At 38.5% G+C, this 21,174-nt stretch overlaps 1 protein-coding gene and 1 non-coding gene across 6 annotated transcripts in view; both read right to left on the bottom strand.

The window, feature by feature from the left end:
* LOC107224304 (neurexin-1) overlaps positions 1-21,174 on the bottom strand; it is a 90,363-nt gene that overhangs the window by 7,204 nt on the left and 61,985 nt on the right. For 4 of the 5 annotated variants that reach the window (XM_046744951.1, XM_046744953.1, XM_046744955.1 and 1 more), the window contains 4 exons: positions 8,428-8,669; positions 8,020-8,143; positions 4,377-4,556; positions 1,459-1,639 (listed from right to left, as the gene is read on the bottom strand). In XM_046744951.1, the coding sequence (XP_046600907.1) occupies positions 1,459-1,639; positions 4,377-4,556; positions 8,020-8,143; positions 8,428-8,669 (727 nt within the window). The remainder of the gene's footprint in view (positions 1-1,458; positions 1,640-4,376; positions 4,557-8,019; positions 8,144-8,427; positions 8,670-21,174) is intronic. The other variant, XM_046744952.1, reaches the window with a different exon arrangement.
* Positions 6,881-6,984, bottom strand: LOC124295620. The gene has a single exon (XR_006905517.1). It is a non-coding gene; the product is annotated as a U6atac minor spliceosomal RNA (small nuclear RNA).

Here is a 21,174-nt window from a genome sequence, read left to right as displayed (position 1 = left end):
GAGAATGAAAATTAGTTTTCTAGCCGTTACCGGAAACTCTGGTATCCGTTACTGTTCTTTCTCATTACATGATTATTTATGCTTTAATTTATTCCTCATAAAAGTGAATTGGCTCGATTTTCGTCACCGATGATACGTAGATACGATTCGTTCGATCGTGAATAGAAGCTTTCCACGTAATTCTTGCCATATGTTAAAGTTTCGATGAAAAATACTTGAATGTTTAGTGAAATAAAATTATTACCCTACTAGTTAGTATTTATGAGGATCGGATGATGAAGTTTCGATGAAATCGGGATCAATAATAAATTCTAATCAATCTTAGGGTACATTTCACAGTTATAGTACGATCGGTAGACAAATTGGCAATCTCGATTGAACGGTGTTAATTAATGAATCGGTTGGTAATAAAATAATAAAAATATAAATAAATAACCGATTCGACCAATGAGTCAAAATTGGATCGGTTTTAAAGTGCGGGCAAATTGATTCACCGAAAAACTGAAACTAAAATTACAAAAAAATTGTAATAATAAATTAGTTTAATCGAAAGTATGAGTTTAGAAGACTGAGTGCAGAAAGTAAACCCATTAATCTAGAACCTGGCTCATTGAATAGTGAAAGGATGAAATCAACTAGTCCATATGTCAACCGCGAAGCGCGTGGGGGTGTTTATAAAATCTGGTAAACCTCCTCGCAACTCGACGAGTTCAGAAATAAGCATCGATCGATATTTTCTCTACGTGTGTTCAATTACTTACGTACATAGAGAATATCCTGGGCTCAGAAATTATTCATACTTTCGACTTGGGGTGTAATAATTTTTATAATTTCGAGGTTAGCAAAGTTATCTCAACTATTCATGCCGATGAAAAACCGTCACTTCGCGATTTTTGAATCGTCTGAAATTAAGTCAACCGTAATAAACCAAAACACACTCATATTTGTAAATCTTAGTACCTTAAAATTCATCGTAATATTAGGAAACTTGCGATTTTTTCAAATATTTCGTTACGATAAAGTCACCAACTTCGATCTCGTTAATTTTCAAACTTCGACTTCGTAAGTTTTTTGCAGGCCCTCAGCTAATCGATCAGAAACTGACAAAGTGCGAGAATGAATTCAAAAATACGTAGAAAAGAAAAGAATTTCAATGAAGAAGCTTTCGCTTCGGCAAACCGTTAATCTAAACAATCGTCACTTTCGACTTTAATTCGGTCTCGAATAACTTCGAACTTTCACCAAGTCTCGCAAGCTCTCAGCTGATTGGTCAGAAACTGACGGAACAACGTGTACGGAGAGAGGATTAAAATAAAATAAAAATAAAACGCACACGCACAAACGAACAAGAAAATTGATTTTAAAATACTTGCGTAGAGTAAAGGGAGAGGAGAAAAAAAAAATGATAAAAAAAAATTTTAAAAAGCTCGAATCGTAAAGCTCTCGAGCCGCGCTCACCTGTCATGGCTGGAGTCAGCACCGGGTGAAGTGGCGTTGAATTGTGTCGTGCCAGCGTATTGCGTCGAGACGAGGTCCGTCCCACCCCTAGACGGCGTCGACGGCGACCCCGGCAGCGTCTGCGTCGTCGACTGGCTGGTGGGACTGGCACGTAGCGTCGTGTACGAACCGGCGCTCGGATCTGAAAGTAAATTAAACAGGATCAACTTCTCCGTCCTAATACGGGGGGGTTGGCGGTGGTTGGTACCACTGCCGAGTGCTTCGCCGTTATCTGAATGCTTCTAATTGCGAAGGGTTGCGCGGCCTGCGCCGTATAACAATATCGTGTTCAACGAGTATTACTCACGCCTCGGTTTTAACAAGCTTGGTTAACCGAAAATCGATACTTTTTATTAATTTTATCACACCGGACAGGCCGGTGATTTTTTTTTTTACATCGTATAAAATTATTTTAATATCGTCCGATACGATCGTCTCTTGATTGTGTGAATAACAAAACGTGTTAAAGATAGTTCAAACTTTGACGTTGATGACTTTCCTTTCGAATCGAACCAACTGATTTGTTTCATTTTTATTACAGGCGACTGTTAATTTTCTACAAATTCAACTGCGGACGAAATTTACTTTCCTTCTTATTTTTTTTCTCACCTCGGAATCTTCGAGTAATTAATTTTAAAACAGCATTTCACCGATATGAATAATTAAGGTCAAAGAAAATGGTAGTATTGAATTCACTGAAAACGATATACAGAAAAAACAAAAAAACAAAAATTACAGTTTCATCAATTTCGTTGGAAATCGTCTATTTTCATGTTCCTAAATGGATCTTCTTCTAGTAAGCTGTGTGAAAAAATTGATAAAAAGTATCGATATTCACATCCGCAGTAAAGTTTCCTTAATCACCGCTACGCCAAAAAAAAAAAAACCGCTCGATTTGAATTTCATGAACCGCACACAATTTGTCCCTTTTCTACATTCCGAACATACCATTTTAGGCGCTCGAAGTATCTCCGACATATTTTTCGTGGTATATATTCCCCGACCCGAAGGCAAGAGCTTTGAGAAGACAGCTGCTTGCGATATCTCGAGAGATGATTTCAGTAGAATACACGTATGTTACATAGGCACGGAATATAGCATGAGCATATTATATATTTTTTTTTTTTTCCGCCATCTACATACGGAGGGATCAGTACGGTACACGTACAGCATGAGACAGACTAACGAACACCACGAGGCGAATAGAAGGGATCAATACCAGTGCCGTAGATGGTTGAAGGAGGGTGAATCGGATGGTGAGCACAACAAAGGACTCGAGTTGCGTGGATAATTAGAGCCCAGCTCCGATGAGACGATGGGAAATTGAACGTAAGAAGAGCGATTTTATAACAACGATAAATCGGCAATCACTGAGTAGGTATAAATGATTTGAATTTCATTTCCTCTGCATGGTTTTCAAAATTCTCGTTTACCAGTAACTATCGAGTGTAACCTATATTCCTCGATCTTGACCCTAGAACGGCGCAACGGCGGAGGGAGGGGGTGAAAAAACACCCCAAGCGAATTCAAATTTCCCGCCTGGAGAGAGAGATTTTTTCTCTCTCTTTTTTTTTTTTTTTTTTTGGTTTGTAGATTTTTTTTTTACTCCTTCCAACTAATTTTTGGTTTCGAAACTTTTTTGTAACGCGAAGAAAAAGTTTTTTTCAACCACGTGATTTTTCATTAAAAATCGATGAAAATGAGACCCTACAGGACCCTTAACGATGTGAACGCAGAGAGAAATGGATGGATAAAAAAAAAAATAAAAACTAGCCTTATTTTGCTTTTTCGTCATTTTAAGGGGAATTGACGACTAATATAATCATCGGAAGAGGGGAAACGAGAAGAAAGAAACAACGAATCATCTTACACTTACATCACGTATGACTTACCTTTACTGACTGACTTTATATATTGTAAGTATTGGATGATTTGTTGTTTTTTCTTTCCTTTTCCGTTCTTCCGATGTTTACATTAATCGTCAATTCAATTTGTGTGACGTAAAGAAAGTATTGCAGTTCCGAGGAGTTGCCCCCGTCAATGGGCCGAAACGTAAAATAAGAATCTAGTTTTTGATTCGATCTACGACACCGAAAAAACATCACTATACATTAAGAAGGTTGAGAAACATTTCCTACAAACGAAAAAATAAAATTAACTTTACCGTTCTAGGGTTAAATTTTCCGGTTATCGTCAGTGAATTTAATCACATAAATATTTAAAAGCAAAACGAAAAGAAAAAAAAAGAATACTAACAATCGCTGTATCTTGTGATCACAACTGGACAACTGAATTTTCATTTTTTTTACCCATCAGGACAGTGTTTTTTGGTTTTGGCAAAAAGTACCGCACCTACTCATTGTCGGTAATCACTACCTGATAGAAATTCTTCTCGATGATGACGAATTTCTCGAGGAAATATAGCACAACGGCCACATTCGTATTTACACTGAGAAAAATTTCATTTCTTACAGTAACTAGAAAAATTGAGTAAAACAGGTATCGTTAAAAAAAAAGTGTTTGAACATTGTTGGGATTACGAAAAACGAAGTACGCGTAAACATTTTGCGCTATCGTCGATCCTTTTTTGGTAATCGCAACGCAAAATCAGTTTCTGAGGTTTACTCTACTTTTTTAGTTAAACAAGACTTTAACGTCAATTTATTCTCGCGCGAGCGTTAAATTTTCGCAACGGTTGCAAGAAAATCTAGCAACAGCGATCGTAACGAGAAAGAATAGCAACGGATACTAGAGTTTCCGGTAACGGCTATAAAACTAATTTTCATTTTCTACCCAGAACTATGTTTTTCGACTGTGGTAAAAAATGAAAATGGTTAAAATTTCTCCAATTGTAGATAATCTGAAATATGTATGCGTACCCGTTGCTGCAGTGACGAATATCTCTTCGGTTGTGAGAGGATCTCCACCCGAACCGTCGTAGCAGTCTTCTTCATCGTCGCAAGACGGCCGTTCGGGACTCTCTTTATTGGGGCCTTTCGGCCTCGGAGTTACCGCAGGTGACCTTGTTGGTGCTACGTAAACCGGCGTTATCAGATCGTCTGGAAATTCAAATTTAAACCTTACTTTATTCCACGGGTATTGCCTTGTCGGATAAGCAACCCGGTAGCTATAATTAGTAGACCTCTGACGTCACAGGATTGATCCACCGGCCGTGCTTTAATTCGGGAGACAAGATTTACGCCAAAGTCGGTTGGTAAAAACACACGATTGTTGAACAATTATCGATACTACGGATAAATTGCCACTGATTTATATCTTCGTGGAGATTTTATCATCATTTTTATTAATCAACGTTAATTTCTCGACGATTCTATTCAGTCTTTTCTTATCATGAGGCGATTTTTGCTCATTTTCAAGCGAATCTCATCGATTTTTTTTTTTAGCGTTCTTGACGACTTTCAGTGACCTTTGGATTAAGGAAGATACGAGTAATTGATGGAAATTATTTTCAACGCGTTTCTCGCCGTTTCTCGCACAGCTTCGAATGATTTTAGTTACATCGATTAATTCTTGCTGATGATCTCAAAGAACTCTCAATTTCACTTGCAATTCAATTTCTAACCGTCAAATTCGTGAATTTTTCTCTTCTCTTTGAGTCCGTAAAAATTGACCAACTTCTCATCACACGAATAACTGGCATACGTGTAAAATACTTTATACATAGATAGATCTTAGATACAATTCTCGTTCGTTGACTACGTCTCAAAGATGTAGTAATGTCTAAAAAATGAACGTCAAGAAATCAGAATTTCATACGCAGTGAAAAAAAAAAAAAAAAAATTTCACGGAAATTTACTTTACAAACAATTACACTTTTTAACATTTTATTCAGTCACAATCAATCGGTGCTGCAAATGTGTAAAATTTCTCGATGTCGAACTTCAATATAGGGGGGGGGGGGGGGGGGGGGAGTTAAAATTTTTTACATTTTAACCCTGAAGGGATTTTTTTACGCGATTGAATGTGAGCTTACTTTGAGATTTTTTTTTCCTCTTTACACAGAAGTATATTTAGCCATAAATAAACTCCATTGCTATCTCTATCAGTAAACAATTTTTTTTTAAGGTTTTCAAGGAGGGACCTCGTCAGGGACGAAACGTAAAAAAATTTTAACGTCTCTCCCCCCCCCCCTTTATCGATCATCGACACCGAGAAAGTTTTCACACACGCAACTGAAGATAAGAGTCGAATAATTCTTCAACGGTATTGAAAATATTTACGTTCAAGTTAATTCATTGCTGCTTTTAATTTGTTTAATTGTTTTATTGTTTCTTTCATCACCAACAAACAGCAAGTATTTTCGCGGCAAGTTTGAACCTATTTGTCGGGCTCTCGCTCGGTCTTCCGATCACCATGACCGGCAGAATCAAGTTTTTAGTCAGTTGGAGAAGATTTTGTAACAGGAGTACATCGAGCGCAGGAAGTTGGCAGGTCGGAACGAAAAGGGGTCGGCAAGAAACGAGGAGGACGTAGGAAAGAAAGGACGGACGGATGGGACAAGGTTCTACACGGAATTATGTTAGCGATCCGAAATATGCAAATGAATTGACGATACAACCAGGCGAGCATGAACGAAGCGAAGTGGCGCCGTCGCCTCTCGTTTAATTGTAAGCTGCAGGCAAAGTTGACCGAGGTTAAGCCGATGTTTGCGCGTGTGTGTGTGGATTTATATACCTATGCACGTAAACATTTACACGTGTGTAAAAACACACGGCTGAGCTCTAGCCGAGAGTATTTCAGGCGTAACGATCCTCGGGATTTAACATTTTGTGGCAAACCAGCCGACTGATGTTTTTTTTTTTTTTTTTTTTTTAATTTTTATAAATTTCTTTATCACGTATCTTTGGAACGATATATGTATGGTTATACAGCGGCGATGATAAAAATTTTATTCTCAAAATCAGCGTTGTTTTATTTTTCTAATTATAATTGAGGTCACTATACATATACATGTTTCTATATAACTTTGTAAATTGATAGAATTTTAAGCTGTATATCGTATGATATTTTTAACGATAAGTTGTATTTAAGTGAGAAGGAAATTTCAAGAAGATGGAAAAAAATTTAACACGAAATATCCGAACATTGAATATTGTGTAAAATATGTGTGTGTTGAAAAATCTATAACTTGTTTTTATGTTTTTTTTTTTATCAGTAATGGTACGAGCGAGGTTAGAATTTTCTTTCAAGATAAATGTGAAATCGTAATTCCAGGATTGTGAAAATTACAAATAAACATAAATCTGTTGACTCCGAATTGCCAGATTAAAAGCAGTAAAATTATATAGTTTATGTTATATGTTATTTAACTGAAAAGATGAGAATGTATCTGATATTTATGTAGAACCGATATGCAAAAAAAAAAAAAAATTGGTAAGCAGCCACCTTGGTGGCCAGTGCCTTACCGATTATATGTGTCCATCCTTGTCTAGGGGAGTGCTAAACGTCTCTCCTTTCATACTACACGTTGAGGTCGGGCGTTACGGAAAGTTATATACTAATCGTGGCGCCTACTTGCCGCTTGTGAGAAACTTTCGCGTATAGATTTTTGCGAATAACTCGTGAACGATTAAAGTTGGAAAATATTTTGTTTGGGAAATAATGTATAGAATAGAAATGTTTATTTAAAGGTGAGATTAAAAATCATATTTCTTAACAGTTTGAAATATTGAAAAAAAAAGAATCATCAACGATATTGAGAATTCGTTTTTGGTCTTTCGTTTCCTACGACTCGTTCAAAAACAAAGTCGAGAGTCTGATGCTACAAAATAACATTTGCAATGCAATTTTCTTTTTCTTTCACAGATTGTCAGTGCATAGTGGTAAATTTTTATTCACCTAGAACAGAGGTTATTTGAACAGAATTGAACTCGTTCAACCGAGGTTTGTCTGTTTAAAACTAATCGAATGAATAATAATTTTTTTTTATACCTGCCAGTTAAATTATCAAACGATTTTACTCGTACGATATGATAATCCACGAACATTAACCGAAAGCGTTACTCGTTATAATCGATATCCGATCAATTTATTAGGCAGTGATAAAAATACCCCATTGCAGAAACGTATTTACGATCTATCGGAACGCGAGGCAAATTATTCGGTAAAACCGACCACTCAGACCCACAGTGGGTGGTCAAAGCTGCAGGGGTGGTTGGTAAGAAACAAAATAGGTACTTTACAAATGGCCCGAGTGACCCACTTCGCCGAATATACTTGAATGCCATAAAAACGCGGGGGAGTTTGTTTTGTCACTGATAGTTCGTAAATTGAGAAACGATGTAATCGTAGCATTTTTTCGTCTCACTGTTATTTGGTAATCGAATGGCCAATAAAAACGTATCAATTTTCGTACAAAAAAAAAAAAAAAAATACTCTCCGACACGCGTAAGAAAAAAAGAAAGCTTTTCGGTAAAATAGAAGTTGAAAATGTTGGCTAAATATTGGAACACGATGGGGCCTTATAGTGTGGCGACGGTAATTTTAAAAAGTTTTACTTACACTTACCAGAACCAGATTCTAATATCGGTGAACATTCCTCGTCCTCGTCGTCACCAGCGCATCCGCTTCCGGCTCCGGAGAAAATAAGATCGTCAACGACACCCGGTAATCCGGATGCTGGAGTCTGGAACGATGAAAATGATACATGCACTCAAAGATAATAGTTATACAATATTCGACGATGATAAATTTGCCGACACGTTTGGTAGAATTGAAATTGAAAATCGTGATTCGCTAAAACGATGCCATTGAAATGGTTGGAAAAAAAATAAATAAAATAAAATAAAAAACCAATTATATGCCTTCGACAAACCGGTTCGGTTGATAAATTTATATTCGTTGATGAGATTTTTAAATCGGCTTTCAAAATTGAACACATTTTTTGTATTGTATTTGATAAACCGTTACCTGTTGCATCCTTTGCAAGGGTGCAGCTCTGTCCAAAAGACTTCCGGTTGGTAATAATTGCACGTCTCCCCTGGTCGAGGTTCTCGGGTCCCTGGCAGCGGTTAGATCCAGGATTCGAGCACCGTTTACAACTACTCCGGAAACTACCCCCAGAAACGGTCGTTCAACTCGATTTTTGCTCCGGTTCCATCGGCCGCCAATTTGAATGGTAGCTTGGCTGTTGAACACGGTCAGTTGATGACCTGCGATATGAAATTTCATTTTACGATTGTTAGTTTGTTGCTTATCACGTATGTAGTGACGATGCTTTGTATGCCAAAGATTAATCTACGTTCGTTAGATTTACAATTTTTTATATACTTGTGTGATTGAATTTCGTTCTGGCATTTGAAATGCACAAAAAGTTATTCCAGTTTTTTGTAATTTTCTCATTTTTTCACTGTTATCCGAGGACTTACTGTAGTGATTACGATAATTAATGACCTGACGCGCTTGTCGAATGAAAAACTCACTACCTATCAAGAATCTGTAACTTCCTGTTTTTGTCACCAGACCATTCGTTCCGGTATCAAAGTTGTTAATCGCTTTATTGAAAATCCATTTGGAAAAGCATTTTCAGAGTCCCGAATCGTCGTTAGTTACACAAGTGTGTTCAGAGAAACAGTTTTTGTGGACTTGTAAGCACAGTAGGTTGGTTAATTTAAAAATTTTTTTGTTTTCTGTCAAAGTGCATCCCGAAAAATTTGTGACAAACATTGAAAAAAAAGATTGTCGTAAAACCTGAGTAGGTTGGAAAATATTTAGAGGTTGCTATCCATTGTTGTGATATTAACGGCTAGAAAACTAATTTTCATTTTATACCTAGAACTATATTTTTCGATCGTGGTAAAGCCCATAAGCCCCCAATCGCACGTGACTTGGAAACGATTCGAGAAGCGGTTAAAAAAAACCGACGACGAAGAAGGAAAGGTCGAGCGAGGTGTGAAAGCAATTCGAGTTTCACCGCAATCCTTTGTTGGATGGATCTTTCGGTTTGACCAGACATCAGGCAAGCATAAGATTCGAATGGTCGACTCCTGGGAGTCGGACACTAACTGACCATCGGTCAGTGCTCCCTACGGATGAGCCTACAACCGAAGAAGGTTCGACCAAGTCGTCGGTTTCCCTACCGCTCGGTCACACGGTCCCTTATTTCTTTCCTCACGCTTTGCAGAGTTTCAGTTTCGTTGGTTCTGTGAACAGGCGATCATACGATTCTCGAAGTCTTCTAAGGTCGTCGTACGGCCCTTCGTGTTGCTCAATAATATTACCTTGGTATCGATGCGCGATGCAAGCGGTCCTAATTTTCATGCCCGTCCAAAGCCTCGCGCGAACTATCCAACCGGTTGTTGACACGCGCCGACACTCGGCACGTACAGATTTAAACTCAATACCCAGCTAACACAGTTTCCAAGAGGTTTCGCACCGCGTATTCGATCATTCGTAAGGTCGGCAAAAAAATTTTATTCCAAAAAGATGTGTACTGTATAAATAAAAATCCTCGTACCTTAATTAGATGGTCAGTAAGGGGAGACGGTCGGAAGTTTTAGGTGCGATATTCAAACCGTCGACTTTAGCACCGAACTGTTCGGTCTGAATTTATGTATGCACTGAGAGAAATTTTTAATAACTGTTTTCATTTTTTACCATGATCGAAAAATATAGTTCTAGGTAGAAAATGAAAATTAGTTTTCTAGCCATTACCGGAAACTTTATTGTTTAACTAAAAAAGTATAGTAACTCGACGACTAAAATCAATTGCTAGAGAGTTAGGACAGTACAAATTTGTTTCTTTGGTAATTTTAGTACCAAGGATCAAGCGAATACGGCGAAAATAGGTCAATGGTTGTTACAGGGTCGATGACCGGTACACTTTATACCTCGATGCAGTTTTCCGAGAGCCGAACGTAGAAGAATACGAACCAAGTTGACGATAACATGAACAAAGGTGGTAAACAAGATTAATGAATTGTAAAAACCGCAGAGTAAATTAAAATATCTGATTCCCAACTAGCCCTTCGTTCCGACATCTTTAACCGACTTGACATTAGAAATCGCAGCTTGACGTACAATCAGACGTGCAAATGAATCAGGAAGTCATGTCAAGTTCGGAGGTTGTTTTCTGCCCGTGAAAGATGGTTCGGTAAAAAATCGATAACCCGCCGATTTTTCTACTAGGCGACTAGGACCTCTGTGGTGGGTGGTCCTGACTATAAGGAACCCATGAACCGGATGCAAATGCCCGTTCCGTTCGACTCTGATGCGGCGGATACGCTGGTGGCGAGACTCAGCATGAAGAAGTAATAGGAAAGTAACAGGTTTGGCAGGTTTCCCGTCCGCGTGAACACGGCCAGATAACGGGCTTTGTTTGTTGTAGTTTCGGAGTGTCTAAATTTAGTAACTCGTTCGAAAAAATAGGCCCGACCAGCGGCTTCATCAGGAACGTAGAAGCGGCAGGAAGACCTTCCGCGTCTGGTCTCATCGAGCATCAGATCGTTTGGCGCTTTTTGTACAGCGCAAAGTTGTCTGTTGACTGTTAACCAACAAGTTTTTCGCTCGACAAACTCGCGTTCGTAATTTTCACAGTCACGTTATTGTGTCTATAATTATAGTAACATATTATTTGAGCTTGACGAATCAAACTGTCGTCGAGGTGAACGAAGCTTGTCCGATTTTATCGGTTCTCGAAATAAAAATTATACTAACAAGTTTAAGTTATTTTTGAAATAATTTTACACATAGCCACGGTACACATAATCCCAGAATTTTAACACGACAGATTTATATTTATACATAAACGACAACATAAAACATTGGCTCTCCGATTGAATCTTGGGTCTCAGAAAACAAGTTATGTCCGTCCGGCGCGGTCTGCGAGTGGTTCGTTTGGTAGCAGGGTATCAGGAAAGGCGTAAAGTTTACCGAGTGCCAAGTTTAATGACTCAATTCCGAACCGCCCCGTGCATATATAAGCGTATATTAATGGGTGGTCCTAACCGCATAAATCACTGTTAAAACGTCTTACGTAGAAACTTTAACCTGTGGTAGAGGAATTTCGTTGGTTCGTTGGACTGGATAAATAAAATTGCTGACAATGCTCGAGGGACACTTGGCAGTTGAGCATAGTCAAACTATCAGAGTATTATGAAATTGTAGGGGCTCTGTCATCATTTTAATTTGCTAATCGTCAGCTGGTGAGAGAAGACCGTGTTTTGTACGTGTCGCGTCTTTACTGACGGATTGGATCATTTTTGGTAACAGGGAGTTATGCTCGCTCGGGTATTCCGGCAGCCCGAAGTGATACGTAATTGATGCCCACATTCCAATCTGAAGAAGTCCAATAAATTGTATCACTTTACTAGGAGAACAGAACGGAGCCGGGTGTGGCTTTGCTCGGAATTCCTTATACGAGCGCGATATGTAGCAGCGTGCCGGATACACTCGAGAACCAAAGGGAGAGGAAGTTTTTTTTTTTTTTTTACTCGCGGTACAGCGGTCACGTGTTTAGGTAGGTTCCCAAATTTACCGCCAAGTGGAAAACACGTTCCACGTTTTTTCCATCAGAAACGGACACCTTAGGTGTAAGTTCACCGTCGTACAATGGATCGTTTCCTCCTCCAAACTTTTTATACTCTACGAATTGGAACACGCTCGTCCTTGAGTTGCAGATATTTACGAGTGAGCGACTGTCGAGGATAATTGAGGATATTTGGTATTTGAGAACTTGTAGAATCGACTTCCGTATCCGTGGCGTTTTGACACCCGGTGATAAGGCGAGTCGAAGCCTTGAATGATCCGAGTTTCCGGTTTTTTTAGGCATCGAGTGTCACGGCTGACCCACCCTCACTAAGCAATTAGCTCTTACATGACATAATCTAAATTAATAAGTAACTTGCTAGGAGACCATGGCGCCAGAGGAGGCACCGTCTACCATACGAAAGTAGGTTGAGGTCGTTGCTGGCCGATTGGCCCTCTCGGCAAGTGGCGCATTCGGTTAAACACGAGCAGGGAAACACGAGGCGAGGAGTTCATAGTCGACGAGTCAAAGAACCGTGCCTAATATTGTTGAATAATTACGGATAACCGCCGAGGAGCAATCGGCTTGTCCCTATCGAATGAACCTTGAGATCGATTTTAACGAGACTTTCTACGAAGATACAGAATTACCTCGTGGGACTTGAACAGATTTCATATGGGACACCAAGTTTGGAATCGAGATGTAGAAGGATTTAAAAAAATCGAGGGGGCAACAATGTCGAATTTTTAAAGAAGCGAAAACTTGATTTATAAAATTTTAAAACCTTCAAATTCGAAGTAAAACATAGAATGCCAAACTGTAGAATCGTCAGAATTTTTCTCGATAATATAGAATCATAAATAAATCATAAAACTGTCTGTTCGACCGGTGTTAATATCTGCATCGAAACGCGCTGCTCGTGTTTAAATAAACAGAAACTTTCTCATATTTCTCACGATTATTTTTCCTACCAGACCCGAAGAATCGGTCGCCTGTATAGAATTTCGAATCTGTTTCTTTCGTCCGGTAACGTTTCTCACGATCCGTTTTCTAATACTTTGTGTCGTCCTGTGTTTCCGATGGGAAAAAGTAGTAGCCGTGCCGCTGGGTATGGGAAAGCAGCGCTATTCCCATAGACAACGAATCTGGACGTCCGCATAGTTTGGAGTCATACCTCACCTTCCGACTCACTTGTTTATTTATTTTTTTCAATCTTCTTCCTTCAAATCTAATTCAAACTCCCGAATCTTTCACAAATTCGACAATTTGACCAGAACGTATCCGAAGTAATTATAACGGATTGCGTAGTCCAAAGTAATCGCGAGATTGAATATTTTTTTTTCTATTAATGAATGTTTATAATATCGTAGGAGGGATGATTACTATCCAGAATGGTTCTCACGCGGTTCAAGGTTCCTGTGTAATAAAGTAGGTATAAGGGGCGTCAGGGGGTGTGGTTGTGACCCTGACGTAGCCCCGGGATTAATTGGAGAGACCGAATTCCTCGCCGTCGTATGAAAATAGTAAAACCAGGTAGAGATAGTTCGGTTTTATGATATACAAAGGAACGGACCTACGTACCGTACCGGTGGGGTATATTAGGCGACAAAAACCGTGAGAAGAATCAAAGACTTCGGGCTTATTTTGGACTCCGAGTTACCAGGGTTTCATGGGTACGCCATGGTGTTTCGTCGCTTCTCGTTTTTCCTTTTCGTACAATCAATGGTGTTGCCTGTACCATTTTGAAAAAGGGCACTGACTCCTCATCCTCTTCCCCACCAGAGAACCTCGAGCCCCGAAGTATAGTGGGAGAGAACCCAAAGTTAAGCTATAAAAGCAGAGCGTTCACGATACGCGGTGATCGCAGTATCGCCACGGATCTTAACTCGAGTAAATTCCGACTGATATTTTGCCAAACTGTTTTGAAAATTTGAAAACTGTAAAAGCAGGTTTTACAATATTTTCTACACCTCGTACATCATAACGGATTATGATGTTTTACACAAAATTAATATGAGATCAATGAAATATTTGCAACACAATGCGTGTAACAAAAGGCAGGAAATTATTCACTGATTTCGTGTTTATTTCAGGATTCAACAAACGCATGCTGAATTCTAGAGCAACAAAATCTAGGAATGGTTTTTTTTTAAAAAGCTAGTTTTTACAGGCTACAGGAAACGATGTGGACTCGATGCGTGGTGTGTCGAAAAAATTAAACGATCGATAACTGGATCGTTTGGAAGATTGTTTAAAAAATTTCAATCGCGCACGAAAAACAACGGCATCGTTACTGCATCTTTTATGTTGCGCTTGATGCTTTTAAACAATTCTTGATCTGAACTAAAAATATATCACGATCATTGCAGAGAGTTATGTTTCAATGGCAAATGAATTCGAGTTTTCTTTTGCATTTATCCGACGTACATAATTATAAGTGGCAACTTATGATCACTCAAGAGCAGTCGTGATCATAGTTTAGCAAAGGCACGATAATTGCTGCAAGAAGTTTAAATTTTCGAAATTGTAAAAAAAAAAAAAAAATGTCGCCAACTCAAGATAAAGTAAAATCGTATGCCAATGAATTTTGCAACTATTTGCATATAACAGTTTCGTATGATGTATTGCAAAGTGAGCTTAACGATGGGACGCACGGTGTGAAAAGTTTACACCGATTAGCGTAAAATTAAACATCATGAGGGTAAATCGTTCGATTCTTGACACCGTCTGGTCTAAAAATCAGCACAAAAATAGCGTTGACTTCTGTAGAATATTTTCGGTGTTAAATTTAGCAGCACGCTGGTTGCGGTAACCCGATCGAAATGATCAATCGCTGCACGGCGAATGTCAAAAATGGTAAATCCGTGTATAAGCCATCGTTGTTGGACGTGAGAACGGCGCCTCCGCTCCTTCGGCTCAACGATCCTTGGGTTTGGAACAAGTTTACGTTCGAGTTTCCCAGGATACCTTCTCACGCCGTCTCAAGTGAAGAAGAAAACCGAACGGGAGAGAAAAAAAGAAGAAGGTTCAAAAATGGAGGAAAAAAAAAAAAAAATAACGAGATTGGATCTGAGGAATGTAACTGTCGCTGCATGGCCGCGATGCCGAAGAGCTCTTGTGCCGGGATGAGCGTGAGAAGGCTCGGTCCATCGGGGCTGGATACGTTCCCTACGATATCAGGGTTGCATCCAAGTGCCGATAGTAACGACGGGACACGGAATACCTGCAGGTTGTAGTTCCAAACGGGCAAGGTCGTCAAGACTTTAAAATTGGATCGATCCATCCGTTTGAGGTACCGAATTGGAACGTCTTTGTGGAAGGGCGTAATCGTTCCGATTTCGCTGGACAGAAATTGTGCATATCCAAGAGAAGAATATCTCGATGATACGTTATAGGTATTCATAGATCGAATGTTGGTCAAATTAACGAAGAGCGGGTCACTTTTCACTGTTGCGAAGAAGACACTGTACCAATAATACTCGTAACCCATGATATATTTTGAGCACGTTGGAAGGTACTTTTGCAAATCACAGCGATCGTAATGAGAAAGAATAGCAACGGAAACCAGAGTTTCCGGTAACGGCTGGAAAACTAATTTTCATTTTCTACCTGGAACTATATTTTGTCGATCGTGGTAAAAAATGAAAATAGTCAAGGAGCGAGCGGTAACCGGAACTAAAAATTTCTCTCACAGTCAGCGTGTATGGATTAAGTCGCGAGGTAACTTCGCAACGCCGCCAGTTGCGATTTAATAAATCGCGAGATAACATCGTCTTGATTGTGGGAAAGGGATAAGGACGAAGAGGTGTATCAAACGACGGGATGTAATCCCGTGGGAACGCGGACTACTCGAAGTTTAAAACGAGTGAACGACTCCTCGGTTTCTATGCATCCCTGATATTAAACCAGATCAATTTTTGCCCCTTGCGAGTAATTCTCCCACGCTTGAGAAGCAAGTAATCTCGGTTTCGGTTCGCACGACGGGGAAATTCCCGAAGATTAGTGAGAAATATTACGAATTCCTGTTTGGGTTTATCGTAACCTGATCCCACCGTAATTGTTTCGTATTATTGGTCGCTTGTACTTCGTTGCAGCTCGAGTGTCTCCACGCTCAAGTGAACCACATTTTTTTTTCATCGATGCTTGCAGCATTTTATTAGCTGACTGGAGGTGCCGATTACTCGGTTGCATGTAACCCGACGCATGTACGCGATGCTTTGGTATTTCGGGAATGCGCTTGCGATAATATCGTTCATTGGAATTGGAAACTCCAGCCGAAGGTTCGACTCGTTAAACGTCCAAATGACTCGTCAAAGTTTCGGCTTCCTTTCTGGAACTGATCCACCTTTATCGGTCCGAAGCTACCGACGTTAAGAACGACATTAAAAAATGAGAAAAGTATCGAAACGTATCGTCATCGGCAAGTGTGACTTCGGTGAATCTTGGACTTGGAGAAAAGACGGTAGGTAGAAAAAAAAAGAGAGAAAAATAGAGAGAAAAAAAATTAGCCCTTCTCATCCCGGACCGAGGTTGTTACGAGATTTAAAAAATTCCACCATTCCCACGGGATCTTATCGGCGTTTGCTCTGCTCCGTCTGGACACCGTGGGAGAGTTCCTCAAGAACGGTATAATAGGGTACTTCGATTGGCCAGGACCTCATCTCGGCCCAAGAAGTCACTATATACCTACCATACGTGTAAATAAATTTATACACACACACACACACGCGCGCGAGCATGTATGCTCCATGTCTCACCGATGCTAATAAGAATTTTACACGTGTGCGTTGTTCTACGTATGTATACGTATACGAGGAACGTTTATCGTGGGACTCGGTGGGACAATTTTTTCTCACGCGCCTTGGACGTCGTGGCGGACGAACGGATGCGCGTGAGAACTCAACGGAGGCGCGTGGGAATTCAGCGGTGGTATGTGGCGCTTCGAGTAACAGGGAAACATAATTCTCGTGGAGTTTCGAAGAGCCTCTCGTCGAGGAAGTCTTCTTCGGATTGTCGGTCTAACCACCCTCCTTATCGTCACGTGACACCGTCGCCCACGTGCCTCGGAGGCCTTTCCCGCCTAACTCAAGTTGCTATCTCAAATTCACCATCGACGTACTTGCCGGTGACAACGTCGAGGAAGACTTGGAAAAATTTCATTTGTTACAAGAACTGAAAAAAATTCGGTAAAACAGGTATCGTTGAAGAAAACTGTTTGAATATTGTTAAACAAGGCTTTAACGTCAATTTATTCTTGCGCGAGCGTTAAATTTTCGCAACGTTTGCAAGAAAATATAGCAACAGCGACCGTAATGAGAAAGAATAGCAACGGATACCAGACTTTCCGGTAACGGCTGTAAAACTAATTTTCATTTTCTACCTGGAACTATATTTTTCGATCGTGGTAAAAAATGAAAATAGTTAAGGATCGAGCGGTAACCGGAAATAAAAATATCTCTCAGTGAAAAACTTCTCATTGTTGCTATGAACGATAAGAGGGAAATATACAATCCATATATATATTAACTATTTATAATAATTTCGATTGTTTCAATACAGTTACAATTGATCTAAAATTCGAGATCAATGAATTCTTAATGGTATTCAAATATTACAATTTTAAAGAACTTCATTCCTTGATGAGAAAATGAACTAAAAGTATATTTCTAATAATTTCTCTCTCTATATATATGATATATATAAAATTTGATCGTAAGTTATTTTCAATCTACTTTCAGTTCATTTTCAAATCCAGAAATGGATTCCTTTAAAACTGTAACATTTGAAAATCATTGAGAAATCATTGATCTAGAATTTTAGATCAATCGAAACTGTATTGAAACAACAGAAATTGTTAGAAATAGTCAAAAACTAAGTGATTAATATTATAATCTCTTATCAACCGAATCATTGAAGTTTTTCAATACCTAGATCCAATAATCCACATTGTAGGTACGATTATCATCACGGTCAGTTTGTTGATAATAGAGAAAAAAAAAAATATAACTTTGATATCACAAGGTAACGAAAAAGTTGAAACAATTCAAACGAAATGTAAGCGGCACACGTTGTATAAACAAATAATATAAAACAATGACAATTTCCCAGCATCGAAAGTCTAATATCTGTGAAATCTCACACTATTATTAATACCTGGAGTCGTAATCGTTTTGACCCTTGACTAGGTATATATATATGTATATACCGATACCGATTCGAGGAATTTCTTTCGAACCCCGGTCACAAAAACGGTCCGAGAAGGGATAGTTGAGTACTTTTACGCCCTTTTCGATAAAAAAAAAGTCACCCCAGCCATCCTTCGTTGGGACCGTTCTCATAGTTCAACGTCCGAGTGTTTCTTCTCCGAGGCTCTTGACGATCGTGAGAAATCTGGCTCCAAAGGGCATTTCTATAGGATGTCGGAAACAGAGTTTCATCCAAGCCGAGAAGGTAGATCGAGGGCAAAGGGCTCAGGGCGCGATTTTTTGAACGAGGCAGCTAATCGCCGAGTTAGATTAGTCCCGAGATCAAGGGCGAGTTTTAACGGGCTTCGGCGAACGCGAACCGAGAGAAATTTTTATTTCCGGTCGGCAATGCGTGGAGCAAAAATTGCAAGTCAAAGATAATCGAACCAATATCTCATTTTACACCGAAATAGTAAAATTACATTCTAAAAATATTTATTCCGAAAGTATCGTTTGCCAGATTTTAACAACAACAAAATATTACTACCATAAAATTCAGAAGTACGAATAAACGTTAGAAAAGACAACTGATTCAGCATTTTTTTTTTCACTGCTGTGAGCGCTGACTACGTTACATTATTCGTTATCCGACACTAGAATTTGTGAATTGGTAGTCTGTATTATTCTAATGAAAAAACGAATTGTAAATATAATTTGTTATATTTTATTTCCTAGTTTCAAACAGTCAGATTAACGCAAAATTAATTTATAAAACGAATAAAAAACTTCTGGCGATGAATGTAAGTCTGTTAAAATTGAAATAACTACGCGTTTATCCATTTAATAAAAAAAAAAAAATTATTACACACCGAATGATGCAATGAATTAATTGTTTAATTAGTTATCGAACATTATAAACGAACATCCATATAATTACTCCAGTGTATTATCATTTATCATTTTTACGATGTGAGTGTTAAAGATATCGTAAACAGTTTATTACGGGCAGCTTCTTTGAATCAGCTTGAGCGTAGTAGGTATATATATATTTCTTTCAGCGATACATCCGGGACATTTCAAGTTATTCCAACGGAAATTTGGTGTCCCCAAGTTAACAGGACCGAATAAAATCGAAGAGTGTTTGTAGGTAGATGCCAACGTTGTCCGAAATCGCATTATTATATATATATATATATATACCTAGGTGTGTAATTTGTCAAAGTAAATGTGTTATTTGGTCAAGTATAACGTATTTTCATATCAGAAGAAGTCGACAAACTATCACCGGTTTAATAGCCCATTAAAATTTGTTAAGAGGCGTGAAGAACGCTGTAAACACGAATTAGTTGGAGATTTTCTATCAGGGATTTAGAACTCTGACGAAAGTGAAGCGGAAAAATTGATCCGGAAGATTTTTGTCCCTCGTTTTTCAACCGCCATCACAATTTCACGACAGGGTTACTTCCCTTATTTCTCCGAAAATGTTGTAACGAGTCCTTTTCATTTTTGCGGCGAATAAAATAATAATAAAAAAAAAAAAAAACAAGTACGACAAGTATCACGTTTTTACCGTTTTAACGAAACGCAGAATTCACGACTCATATTCGCTTCCGTTTCGATAGAGGTTAACCTTGTCGTTTAGTTACGTTGATCAATCGATGAGAATTTTGAAGCGTATCGTTCACTTTGAGATTAAGACGTTTTGCGCTGATAATTCCGAGTCACATTTGCGATTTTTTAGAGAGCGACATTGAAATCAGACGAATTTAGAAAGACGTTTGAATATTAATTTCCGAAAAAATTAAAGAGGCCTTTAATTGTGAAACGACAGTCTCGTCGACGTAGCGGTGATTCTTTGCGCGTGGAAAAGAACATTCGAAAGTATCTTAACGGAAATTTTCAGTCCCCGAGATAACAGGACGCCATATATTAAAGAAGGAGGCAAAAATTAGGCGCATTCGTGAAATTTGCTCACGACTAAACGACGAGAAATCGTTTACAGTTCTTGTGCATGTTTTTTTTTATTATTATTAGAGAGCGTCTCGCCGTCGAACGATCAAATCGTCATTTAGTGTGTCGTTTAGCCTTGTCATTAACGAACCTTGTTACACGTGTTTGCTGACGATGAAAGTACCGCAAATACGAATTAATCGAACGCATCGTATTAGGATCTTAGAAATCAGCAGGAAGGTTGAAAATTACAGTTTCGAGTCGAGGCGACTTGCTCTCAGCGTCGATACTTTTGTAAAAGCTATTCACTTCCACGTTTTCTCGAGAAAAATAATAACCAGACGATTTGTTAATCGTCGTTGCGATTTTTCTTCATGTCGTAATCTCAAAAACCGGAAAAATTGTTGCAATTTTATCACGTTAATCCGTTACTTTGTAAGAGGGTAAAAAATTTTCAATCATGACAAAATCTCTGTTTATCATTAACAGTTTCATAGAAATAAAGAAATTATCATTTATTTATGAAAATTATTTTTTTCTTCGGTTTACAAGCTATTGCAATTTTCTAATTTTTATTTATTTATTTTTTTTTGACAAGAAGAAATTTAATCCGAATTTATTATTAGTTTAAATTTCGTTGCCAATGTTCGGTTTTAACAAAATCGAAACAACTTGATGAACATTTTGTTTTTTCTCCTTCTTCAGAGTAAAGATCGAATTTACTATAGAAATTAAAGAGCGAGTTTATTGGTATGATTTCTTATAAAAAATTTTCAAACTTGCGTTAATTTCTACGTATAACCGTCAATAATTACTGATTTCCTATCAATAAGAATAAACGCTCCAACAATTGCGAATGATTGACGAATCCTTTGTTTTCTTAACTTGTCTGAAGATCAAATTTTGATGGTTATGGTTACTCCTATATTTTTGTATCATTTGCATATCACACGAAACTTGAATCTATTTTATTCTAGCCGAATCGGACAGAGAGAGAGAGATAAAAAATGAAATGGTAGCTTGTAAATTTATTTTTTTAATCACTTGTACATATCT

Source organism: Neodiprion lecontei, chromosome 7 (genome assembly GCF_021901455.1).
Source record: "Neodiprion lecontei isolate iyNeoLeco1 chromosome 7, iyNeoLeco1.1, whole genome shotgun sequence".
NCBI lineage: Eukaryota > Metazoa > Arthropoda > Insecta > Hymenoptera > Diprionidae > Neodiprion > Neodiprion lecontei.
This window is presented reverse-complemented; position numbering and strand designations above follow the sequence as displayed.